The sequence below is a fragment of the Camponotus vicinus genome, unplaced genomic scaffold, assembly GCF_025532165.1.
Source record: "Camponotus vicinus isolate PSW18456_S1 unplaced genomic scaffold, iyCamVici1.0 SCAF_7, whole genome shotgun sequence".
Lineage (NCBI taxonomy): Eukaryota > Metazoa > Arthropoda > Insecta > Hymenoptera > Formicidae > Camponotus > Camponotus vicinus.
Window position 1 is genome coordinate 13,863,245 of NW_028141979.1, and position 13,485 is coordinate 13,876,729.

Consider the following 13,485-nt stretch of genomic DNA (forward strand, 5'->3'; position numbering starts at 1 on the left):
TCTCCAGGAGGAGGGTTAATACATATTCCAAGTAAAGATAGGGATGTTTGTGAGGGAGGAGGGCAGGCGTGTCTATACGCTCATTTGGTTGACGAACGACAGAATCTATCTGTGGCAACAGCATATCCTATGAAGAGAACATCCACACATTTTGCAATCCAACAAATAATTGCTAGAAAACAATATTCGTGGACTAGAAAAATATGTGAGGTGCAAGTCGTTGGATCGGGAATTGAAATCGAGTCTTTCGCTTTCTGGGCAATTGCTCTAAACCACTGAGCTATCCAGACCTTATACCTGCCGCTATTTAACACAGTTATATGCGACTCCAAAGTAATGTTGGAATCTCGCTCGTTGGATGCAATGCCGATTGCCATGGAGGATCCCTGAAAGATCGCTCGCTGACCAAATAAGTGCTGGCAAAGGTATTCGCGTGCATTTCATGCTGGCTTTTGACTGGCCTTTCTAAAAACAACATCGACGAGCATACCACCATAGAGTGATCATATCCCTTAAGATCCTTCTAGTAAATAATAATATCCCCACTATGCCGATGGTAAATAGTGACGGATGAACCCAAAATGGACTATGGTTAGCCTCAAAGTAAAGATAGGGATGAATGTAAGGAATAGGGGAGGAAGTTAGTACTAAAACATATTTAAAGTTCGGCAAAATCTGTGAATTTACTCTTAGATGCTTCTCTTTTAAGTACGATTAGTTTAAAAAAATACAATAATTAAAACCTGTACATACCTAAAATACGCTGATAGGTAACCGAACACATTTATCCCTATAATCACAGCTAAACTTATACATACAAATGTCTTCAACTTTCTTCTCCACTTGAAACACATATATACACACACTGCGCAAGTGCAAAATATGTAGCATAAGAGCATTAATGTTAAAAATAATATTAATTGGTGTTAGATACTTCGAAATACATCCGTTCAGCCTAAAATCACCTTGCTTTAATAGTTTTTGCAGAAATAAAACGTTTCTTATATTTTAAAATGAAATTTAGCGGGTGTCGAAAACCGATCTTATGGAACCTTCTCCTTTTGGACGGTGCGTCCTTGATATTGTTTATCACATGTAACAATCTATAAACATGTAGAAGTATGTGTGAAATCTTAAAAAAGATTTTAAAAACATCTTTAATAAATCTTTAAAATTATTATTGTGTTTCCAGATAGCAAAATGTTAGCGATATGTTAGCAGTATATAATAACTAATAAATTTAATTATGATTTTGCAGCAAATTCCGTACATACAACAGATTTCATTTACGTGCTGTTTTCATTAAATTTAATTTCTGGTATCACAATTTGCCAATATATAATAATATGATAGTGAAAATGCAATAAAATCGATATTATTTGCTATTACATCGTGACAATAGATACATAATAAATATTAAATAAGATTTATTATATCGGATATTGAAAGCAAAAGTGCAGCAGAAATCAAGCATGATCACATGTTATCACATCGTAATGGTGGAAACGTAGCAAGAATGCATCATGATTATATCATATCAGGAGACATCATAGTGTCTCGTGCCATGTCACGCTCATGAATCTCAATAAATGATTAGACCACTTAAATTTAATTTTAATGAGCTTTATGAATACCTTGAATCTCAATAATATAAGAAAAATGTTTTTACTTTTGTCCTATGCATTTTTATAAGCAGAAGTATTGTGATGCAAAGTTCTAGTGTGAATATGTTAAGAAACATCCATATATGTGCATATACGCATACGTGTACGAGTACGTGTGTGATGTGTGTATGTGTTATGCATCTAATAATCAACTTACATGCGTGCGCGCGCGCACACACACACACGCGCACAAAATTATTCACGATCATTGTTTTTGACAGAATCGCTGGAATTGAGTTAGTGACAAATCATAGTTGCGCAAACGGCATGTACTATTAAGCGTATGTTTTATAATACAAATAAAGATTAATTTCGTGAAAGAAATAATTTTTTTCTCAATGGCGCTACAGCCCCAATCGAGCCCTGGCCTCCTCTATTTTCCTCTTCCACTCTTCACGGTTTCCCGACGCACTTCTCCAGCTTCTAACGTTCAACAGCTCTCTGGCATCCCTGGCAACGCTTTCCTCCCATCGCAGTCTTGGCTTTCTGACAGGTCGTTTCCCTCCTGGCTGCGCAATTAGTGCCTTCTTCGGTACTCGCATATTTGGCATTCTCTGGACATGTCCTGCCCAACGAAGTCTCATGAGTTTGATGTGTACCGAAAGTCTGGGTTCTTTATACAAATCGTATAGCTCGTGGTTGAACCTTATCCAATGCCCGTTTTCATTTACAGCTCCGTAAATTTTGCACAGCATTTTCCTTTCAAAGCTGTCCAGTCCAGCCTGTCCGCTGTTTTGGTCGTTATCGTCCATGCCTCGCTTCCATAGGACACTACAGTACAGATAAGAGTTTTGTAGAGTCGTAGTTTAGTTTCTCTGTGGACATTCCTCTGTGGACTTCATAATTGGTAGTATGGGGAAGAAGGTGCGATTCGCCGCAGATAATCTCTTTGTGACCTCTTTGTGATCTCTTGTGACCTCTGGATTCGTCATTGTTTGTGTTGACTTCTGACCCTAAGTACGTGAACTCCTTTACTACTTCAAAATTATATCTATCAAAGGTGACGTTCTGTCCTAGTCTGGTCTTTTGTTTTCTAGTTTGTAATAGAAATTTAGTTTTATCTTCGTTCACCTTCAAACCCACCTCTTTCGCGGGATTTTCGAGATTTCCAAAAACTTCCTTCACTGCTGGTATTGACCTTCCTAGTATATTGAGATCGTCTGCATATCCAGTGATCTGTTGCGATTTTTGGAGTATTGTTGTGTTGACGTCAACTGAGGTGCTGCGTATTACCTTCTCCAAGGCCAAATTAAACAGAGTTGGTGCTAGGCCGTCCCCCTGTTTGAGATCCTGCATTACTCCGAAGTTACTTGTCAGCTCTCCCATTACGCTAACCTGACACTGAGAGTTCTGCATGGTCGCCATCACGAGTCTCACTAGTTTAGATGGTATGTCAAAATCCATGATTGAGTATAACTTATTTCTGTCGATGCTATCATATGCTTGTTTAAAGTCGACGAATAGTTGATATACATCAATGTCGAACTCCCAACACTTCTCGGATACCATCTTGACTGTATACAGTTGGTCCATTGTCGATCTACCAGGTCTAAAGCCTGCCTGGTATTCTCCCAGGATATTTTCGGTAAGGCTTTCCAGTTTGGCCCTGATGACAGCTGTAAATATTTTATAGGTACTTAGGAAGGATATTCCCCTATAATTCCCGCACGTGAGCTTGTCTCCTTTTTTGTGGATTAGGCAGATGATACTAGTCTGCCACTCTGCAGGGAGGGTTTCTGTCACCCATATGCAAACGGCATATACTATTAAACGCATGTTTTATAATACAAATAAAGATTAATTTCGCGAAAGAAGTAATCAAGTACATAAATTTCGTATTTTTATTAAAAATAAAATAAATAATATATCTTTTCTTAATCACGCATATTCTTAAATTGCAGATTACACAGTTCAATAAAATAGTAATCTTTTTAACACAATACAAAGACAAATGGAAACATTTTATGGAAGTTATAAATGAAATTATACATACTTAAATAATATTGAAATTTCTCAATCAATTAATTCTTTTTTATTTTTAATTCAATAAAAATTTAAAAAAATTTGTTAAATATCGATTTTATCAAACAAATTTCAATAAAATTGAATGTATTTAGTAAATTTCATAGAAGCTTATATAGAAAAATGAGAAAGATTATTTCAGAACATATATATATATATATATATGTTCTGAAATAATCTTTCTCATTTTTCTATATAAGCTTCTATGAAATTTACTAAATACATTCAATTTTATTGAAATTTGTTTGATAAAATCGATATTTAACAAATTTTTATAATATATATATATACAGGGTGTTTTATTTTAATCCGACCAGTCGAATATCTCGAAAACCAAGCCCGGGAGAGAAAAATATTTCAGACAAAAGTTGTTTGGTTTCGAGGGGGCCATAAGATGGTGACAATGATTTGACCTTGAACAGTCATTTGAAGGTCACATAAAGGTCACCTTAAATTTCTTAAATGGAATACCCTACATATTTTTGCACATTCTTGTAGCTGACATCGAGAGCTTTCCAAAACACTATAATTAAGTACCTTTTCGTTAAGTACTTTTTGAGTTATGAGGCTTGAAATAATTTCTTAATTCTACATAAACCGTAAAATATCTAGTAAAATATTCATTTTTCGATTATCTTACCTTAATACTTTTACGTACAAAATAATGAGAGGAATCAATTGGTGTAAAGAAAACACATAGTTGTTTTGAAGAAAAAATATGTAATTTGCAATTAACAATTCCATATTTTTTCTTAAAAACAACTATGTGTTTTCTTTACACCAATTGATTCCTCTCATTATTTTGTACATAAAAGTATTAAGGTAAGATAATCGAAAAGTGAATATTTTACAAGATATTTTACGGTTTATGTAAAATTAAGAAATTATTTCAACCCTCATAACTCAAAAAGTACTTAACGAAAAGGTACTTAATGATAGTGTTTTGGAAAGCTCTCGAGATAAGCTACAAGAGTGTGCAAAAATATATAGGGTGTTCCATTTAAAAAAATTGAAGTGACCTTCAAATGACTCTTCAAGGTCAAACCAATGATACCATCTTATGGCCCCCTCGAAACCAAACAACTTTTGTCTGAAATATTTTTCTCTCCCGGGCTTGGTTTTCGAGATATTCGACTGGTCGGATTAAAATGAAACACCCTGTATATATATTCCAAAATATTGTTACGCGCTCTGCCGTTGTCCGGATTCCGTGGTCAAGAAGATTGTTTATAAACAACGAGAGTCAACAGAATCGAAAAACAGCTGTCAAGCTGTCCGGACGCGTTTTCGTTTACGAGCCATAATTGTGTAATTAATCCGTTGTATAATTAATCTGTTGTTCGTGTGTGTTCTGTGTTCATATTAAAGTTCCTGCGTGTTCTCAAAAAGTGTTAATTTATTTAACGCGATCCGCGACAGCCGTTCTCTTAGTGCGTCTTCGATATATCTCGCAGTCTTCGCCCCGGGCGCAACAATATACAGGGTTTAAAAAAAAAAAATTCTGAGACGATTTTTCCTGTTGCAAAATTTTGCCCGGAGCTTAGTTTTTAAACTATAAAGGAAAATAGTTTACTAATTACGGAACGAGTACAAGAGATAGGCAGGGACGGCGAAATGCACCGTCCGATATAGGCGATTACGTGGGCCGCTCGCCGCGATCAGCTGATTGCTATACGCGATGAGTGTAGCAATCAGTGTGTGCGTGCGTGTGCGTGCGTGTGTGTGAGAGAGAGAGAGAGAGAGAGAATGTGCACGCATATACACACATGCACGTTAATTCTCTTTCTCTCTTTCTCTCTCTCTCTCTCTCATTCACTCACTCACTCATTTATTATTTATTCTTACCTTGTAGAGATATCATGATAAATGATTGTTACACATGTAACATATTGTTGATAACAATGAGACATTGTCCTTATACACACACATACACTCTGACACACCGTGTTAGACGAAAGCGAAGTTTTTTTTCTTTTCTTCTATCGTATTTACTTACGAATTTACTTACGCACTTAATCACTCACAATCGATAAAAATTTACTAACGATTTATAAACAATTAACGCACTCAATTACTAACCATACTACACTCGTTATAAATTAATTATGAAAACGACACGAGAAAAAAGAAACGTATTAACAATGTACCACGCGCGTTATTCGATGCGAAAACTGCGCGACGCGACGATCGTCGACAACAAGCAGGTTGGTACTAGCGCCTAGGACCTAGCGCTGCCGAACATGCACGTATGGTATTACGCGTGAAGCGCGAGATACTAGTCTGTCTTATAATTGGCTAAAGCCTCCGCATTGTGAATGCGATAATCTCGAAAATATAAAATGTATAATATAAAATGTACTCGTTTTTTTTTAAATAACAACATTATTAATATTAACTAAACATTATTAATATTACTAATATTATATGCTTTGTTTCCTTTTTGCAACCGAGACAAATTATATTTTAAAATTAATAATTTGGAATTTTTAATTTAGATTTAATTTTTTAAATTATATTTTTTGCGAATAAGATGTTTCACGTAAAAATATGTTGGTCGCTCTAAAAAGAGCGGATTGTCTTTAGTCGCTCTGAGAAGAACGGATTGTCTTTGATCGCTCTAAAAAGAGCGGATTAAAAAAATCTTATAATAGGTGCTCAAAATGACCACCATTCTAATGCAAGCTCTCATGCGTTTTAATAAATTTCTTTGGACGTTCTCCATCATATCTTCTGCGATAGCCCAAATAGCACGTTGCAATCTTGCATTTAAATCGTCGATATTCTCGGGGGGAAAGCGTTTTGTAAATTACTTCCTTACAATATCCCCATCAAAAAAATCTAAAGGATTGAGATCCAGGGATCTTGCGGGCCACCGTATCGGGCCATATCGACCCATCCAACGTCCAGGAAATTGCTCATTCGAATAACGATTGTAACGATTCTGGCGTTGTGTGGCCCAGCACCGTCTTGTTGAAAAACAATCTTGTTTCTCTCTAATAATGGAACTTCTAAGAATTCTGGCAGATTCTCTCTTACAAAGTCCACATATGTTTGGCCAGTTAAAATATCTGGAAGAACAACTGGACCAAGTATTTGAGTTCCCATTATTCCAGCCCACAGATTGATTTTCCAACGAATTTGGAAATTTTTCTGTCGTGTGACTCTGGGATTTTCTTCACTCCAAATATGCATATTGTGTGAATTAAAAATTCCTTCTTGTGTGAATAACGATTCATCACTGAATATTACATAAGGAGGAAGTCTAGGATTTCGATCTACTTTTCGCAGAAAATTTTCACAAAACGTTCGTCTTGCGTGATAATCTTCTGCTCGCAAATGTTGCACACGTGTATAATGATATGGATGCAACTTTTCTTCTTTGAGTATTCTTTGTACGGTCGAATAAGATAAGTCGTGTTCTCGAGCAATTACCTGAATACTTGATTCAGGATTATTCTTAAAAGCACGTATAATTTGCTCCGTGTTTCGCAAATTTCTTGCATCGTGATGTTTTCCAGTGTCGTGTTTGTTTAGAAGGACACTGCCAGTCTCGTACAGTCTCTGAGCTGCACGAAGTATTACGGCAGCAGACGGATGTCTTGCTCGATTCGGATACAATTCAGCGTATCTTCTTGCAGCTATATGATATTGCCCATGACACTCGCCAAGTGCCATCAGCATATCATAATATTCTTCGTTTGTGTATGCCATATCGTTCTCTTAACGCTTCTAATGGATCGAAGGATTATTGATTGCAGCATCGATCGCCTTGTCTTATTTACACGATCCTCGCGGGGAGTCCATGCCCCCTCCGCGCCTCTCGCGACGAATCTGCGACACATGACATTGCGATGCAAGAAATTTGCGAAACACGGAGCAAATTATACATGCTTTCGAGAATAATCCTGAATCAAGTATTCGGGTGATTGCTCGAGAACACAACTTATCTTATTCAACCGTACAAAGAATACTCAAAGAAGAAAAGTTGCATCCATATCATTATACACGTGTGCAACATTTGCGAGCAGAAGATTATCACGCAAGACGAACGTTTTGTGAAAATTTTCTGCGAAAAGTAGATCGAAATCCTAGATTTTCTTCTTATGTAATATTCAGCGATGAATCGTTATTCATACAAGAAGGAATTTTTAATTCACACAATATGCATATTTGGAGTGAAGAAAATCTCAGAGTCACATGACAGAAAAATTTCCAAATTCGTTGGAAAATCAATCTGTGGGCTGGAATAATGGGAACTCAAATACTTGGTCCAGTTGTTCTTCCAGATATTTTAACTGGCCAAACATACGTGGACTTTTTAAGAGAGAATCTGCCAGAATTCTTAGAAGAAGTTCCATTATTAGAGAGAAACAAGAATGTTTTTCAACAAGACGGTGCTGGGCCACACAACGCCAGAATCGTTACAAGTTATTCGAATGAGCAATTTCCTGGACGTTGGATGGGTCGATATGGCCCGATACGGTGGCCCGCAAGATCCCTGGATCTCAATCCTTTAGATTTTTTTGATGGGGATATTGTAAGGAAGTAATTTACAAAACGCTTTCCCCCCGAGAATATCGACGATTTAAATGCAAGATTGCGACGTGCTATTTGGGCTATCGCAGAAGATATGATGGAGAACGTCCAAAGAAATTTATTAAAACGCATGAGAGCTTGCATTAGAATGGATGGTGGTCATTTTGAGCACCTATTATAAGATTTTTTCAATCCGCTCTTTTTAGAGCGATCAAAGACAATCCGTTCTTCTCAGAGCGACTAAAGACAATCCGCTCTTTTCAGAGCGACCAACATATTTTTACGTGAAACATCTTATTCGCAAAAAATATAATTTAAAAAATTAAATCTAAATTAAAAATTCCAAATTATTAATTTTAAAATATAATTTGTCTCGGTTGCAGAAAGGAAACAAAGCATATAATATTAGTAATAATATAATATTAATATTAATAATGTTTAGTTAATATTGATATAATATTAATAATGTTAATATTAATAATATTATAATATTAATAATGTTAATATTATAATATTAATAATGTTGTTATTTAAAAAAAAACGAGTACATTTTATATTATACATTTTATATTTTCGAGATTATCGCATTCACAATGCGGAGGCTTCAGCCAATTATAAGACAGACTAGTATCTCGCGCTTCACGCGTAATACCATACGTGCACGTTCGGCAGCGCTAGGTCCTAGGCGCTAACATAGACTTATATAATAGACTGAGCGCTCTTACGGGCGAGCTGATGACAAGATCTGAAGGACAGCGCTAGTCAGTCCGGTATGTTTTCTCTCTCGCACATGTAGAGAGAACTCTCGTATTAGAAAGAGACATCATCTCGGACACTCTTGCTCTCTCTTTCTGTATGTAGTATTCAGCTCCTCTTACGGGGACGCTCAGTCTATCTATATAAGTCTATGGGCGCTAATACCAACCTAACCTGCTTGTTGTCGACGATCGTCGCGTCGCGCAGTTTCCGCATCGAGTAACGCGCGCGGTACATTGTTAACACGTTTCTTTTTTCTCGTGTCGTTTTCATAATTAATTCATAACGAGTGCGTTGTTAGTAATTGAGTGCGTTAATCGTTTATAAATCGTTAGTAAATTTTTATCGATTGTGAGTGATTAAGTGCGTAAGTAAATTCGTAAGTAAATACGATAGAAGAAAAGAAAAAAAACTTCGCTTTCGTCTAACACGGTGTGTCAGAGTGTATGTGTGTGTATAAGGACAATGTCTCATTGTTATCAACAATATGTTACATGTGTAACAATCATTTATCATGATATCTCTACAAGGTATGAATAAATAATAAGTGAGTGAGTGAGTGAATGAGAGAGAGAGAGAGAGAGAGAGAGGGTTATTATATTTAAGACGATCTTAAATATAAAAACTACGAATACGCCTCTAAAGTCCCTCAAAAATTGCAATTCTTTTTGTCCCTCCATTTTTTCTCCCCCCTCTTTCTCTCTCTTTTTCTCCTTCCATTTTCTTCTCTTTCCTCCATCTTTCCTTCTCACTATTCCTCCTTCTCTCCCTTCCTCTCTCTCTCTCTCTCACTTATCCGTTCTAAAATTATTCATATTTTTAGGTTGTGTGCGCAGAGCTTTCTCGATTTCTGCTGTCAATCTGCAATGATAATTTTGTACCAATCCTGCTCGATTTCCGTTACTAATCTGCTATCGAATTATGTGAGCAGGTTTTGTAACATTTCTGCTAACATTTTGTTATCGTTATCTGATATAACAAGTTTTGGATACAATCTGCAGTCTTTCTGCTGACAATAATTTTTAGCAAACACTTGACAAAATCTATTAGAACAGACTTGGCTGACTGGGTACCATTTGATCATACAAACATTTCTTTAACTGTTTCTATTGAATTTTAGATATGGCTTGATTACCATTTATTTGTATAACGACATTTTCTAAACTTTTAACAGAATCTTCAATACAATATTTGAAAAACAGATTGTTTTTTTGAAAAGAACTTTTCTTCCTCTATATCAGAATTACATAAGAAGAAGCTCGTTTTAGTATGTATGCAATTTAATATTTATAATTTAATATCTGCTATGTAAAAATTTGTATAATGCCAGATATATCACACATATTGCATTCAGATTTTGAGTTATATCCCAACAATATCTTCTAATAGTTCAAAAAATTTGTCTTCAAAATTAAAATTCTGATTAAAATTGAAATAAATAAAATTCTGTATAAATTCTTAATATATTATGTATATATTTTGTCTATTGAATTTTCTATTAGTAAATATTGTTTTATTCAAAAGTGTTATATAATAAAATAACATTTTTTAAATCTATTTTTATCGAATCAATTACAAAAGTTCAGTTTGCAATATTTGATAACAGTTTTTGACATAAATTTTGTGATAAAGATTAAAGCGATTCAGATACAGAATTTTGACTCATTTCATTATTAGCTGCAATTTTTTCACTGCTTGTATAAAAATTTGCAGTTATGAATATTAACATGTTAACATTTATATTACATGACCACTCTTTTTTTTCACTTTTGGTTGCATTACGTGTAGCTAAGAAGTATTCTATAATTAAATGTAATATTAAATGTAATATGTTATTTATATTCGATCACACCATTTTGCAATTTGTTTGTTTGTATTTGTTGCTATTGTATTTCTATAATTACTTTATTTTTGAAAGAACATTTCTATCTCTTTTTCATGTTTATAAATAATGTAATAAAATAGAAATAAATATAATATTATAATATTATAATACAATTTTTGCAAATTCGTATTAAAAATTAAATCTCAAGATGTGATTCTAATAGATTTTCAAGGTTATACAAGAGTATATATATTATTGTATTCATAATTTCATATTTTATGTGGTTATGAAAGCAAAAATGTAATGTGTGTGTGAAAGCAAAAATGTAATGGGTGTGTTCTATTTAAAAAATTAAAGTAATCTTAATATTTAAGGAAACTTCTAATATCTAGAAAAATTTTTAATGCTACAAATCATTATTGCTCTTTTCAGCCATATAATATAAAAATTACTGATAAACAATTATTAATTACTGATAAACAATTTCTTAATATCTCATTTCAGTTAGAAAATAGCGATTTTTAACATCGCTCATCCTATATGTATAAATAAACACACACATGTACACACATAATACACATAATATACATACATATACGAATGCGTGCACACACTGCGTGTATGTGAACAAGTGTATGTACAAAATTTCACAATTTTTTATTTTACGTATACAATTATACTAAACACATCAGAATAAAATTACATAAAACATGACGCACCATTTCCAAGTATAATTATAATCGGAGTTAAATAATATGACGAAGCTGTCAACGCGACAAACACAATCAACAGTTTAACGAAGATCTTTGACTTAGCATTATATGTAATGAATGCCTCAATTTCTTCAGAGGTTTTATAACTCAGCTTATCGAAATCCTTCATAGCTTCTGCTATGACTTCACCTATTTGACAATTATATAATCGTAACATACTCATTCGTACAAATATCTGTGAAAATGCCATGTTCTCTGTTAAGTTCATGATTACGTGTTCAAGATCATCAATAAAAAGAAATAAATCCAGATATTCTAGAATCATAAGAAAACTAAAATAGCCAAAGTTAATAAAGAATATAAAATCATTGGTCCGAAAAGGCCAAAGACCCAGCATTGACATTAATTGTTTATTCCACAACAGCACTTCAGCCGCATGATCCAAATTTTTTTGCGTCTATAATACAAAATAAATATTTTATAATTAATTCCCAAAATATGCCTTATTTTTCCATATATGACAAATTGAAATAAGATCTGTATACAACTTACCTGCATCGCACTTTATATTGTTTTTTCTGTGAATGTTGGCCAGAGACTGTCAAATATGTGTTTTTAAGATAATCTCTGCCTTAATGCTTAGAGCTGTCTATAGAATCGGGAAATAAATGGTCATAAAACACACAATTGCACTTGAAATTAGCGTATGAATTATATATAGGCGTGTTACTCGATCCACCTGTGTTTTCAATTTAGCATCGCGAGATACGAATTTTTGTTACAAAAATAATCGCACTTAATATTACCTTTAATCGTAACATTAAGACAAAGATTTGTAATAGAGAATTGTCGTTTATAATAGAGAAAGCTATATTTCAAGTTACTTAATTATCTGAGATAAGCATTTTCATATAAAAATATTCTAAAATTATTAAAATATGGACACATAAATGTATTTTTTTATAAAAAGGAAAATAAAAATTAAAAATTACGTAATGCATAATATAACATTTGAAAATTAAAATGGTAAATGTTTACTTTAGACTACACAGCTCGAAAATTTTTTATTTTGACATATATTGTAGAGAGTTCATTCTTAAGCAATACATCATTTGAATTTTGCGGCGGTCTCTCTTTATTTCTGAGACATGCAATTTTGAAATTTCATACTTACCTTTTCGTTATATCTTGAATATGTTTATATTTTTTTGTTTACATTTATCTTTCTGAAGGTTTTAGCCACTTGTTATTTATTACATATTAAGGAAAAAAGCTTCATGTGTGAACATAATTTTATGACACCATGCACATTTAAGAACAAATATATTTAATGGAATACATGTTTGTATGTAACTTTGCTTCATCTTGCAAAATACATGCATGGACACCGTAGCAATGTGTCCGCCTACAGGGGAGCTCGACTTCCGGAAGATATAACCTAACCTAACCTGTGTCTGAAGTGTGGAAAGTACCTGGTTTCGCATAGAACGTTGCAAATGTATCTGGAAAATGTGTTTATATTTTTTGTTTACATTTACTCTTTAAGGAAGAGAAGTTCCGCCCCTTCCTCTGCACCCCCAAAAAAGATTAACCTATACCAACCCATACCCATGTACGAATATGACTATCTTGCTTCACATGGTTCATATTAGTAGCTCACATGGTTCATGGTTCATATAATTTTACATAAGTTTGCAACCGAGGGGTAAACCGCTGATCAAAATTATGTACACTAATGCCTACTAATGCCCAATACCTAGGCATTACTGCTAAATTTTTTACTAATGCCTAGTAATGCCCAATTTCTGAATTGAGTAATTTTTGCTGAATATTATCTACCTCAGACCCTGAATTTATGCCTGCCTCTATAAAGTATATATTTTTTTACATAATGAAGATGATTAAATATTATAAATAAAGATTATAGAGGTTATGTAGATTTTTCTTACGTATATCACATTTGTAAGAC

The 13,485-nt window shown here is 33.8% G+C and overlaps 1 protein-coding gene across 1 annotated transcript in view; it reads right to left on the reverse strand.

Annotated features, from left to right (window-relative positions):
- Positions 1 to 12,102, reverse strand: part of LOC145974544 (odorant receptor 4-like) — a 166,828-nt gene extending 154,726 nt beyond the window's left edge. Inside the window, exons 1-3 of the mRNA XM_083104449.1 lie at positions 12,069 to 12,102; positions 11,523 to 11,973; positions 5,743 to 5,760 (exon numbers count right to left, since the gene is read on the reverse strand). Coding sequence (XP_082960575.1) covers positions 5,743 to 5,760; positions 11,523 to 11,973; positions 12,069 to 12,074 — 475 coding nt within the window. The 5' untranslated portion in view covers positions 12,075 to 12,102. The remainder of the gene's footprint in view (positions 1 to 5,742; positions 5,761 to 11,522; positions 11,974 to 12,068) is intronic.
- Positions 12,103 to 13,485: the final 1,383 nt, after the last annotated feature.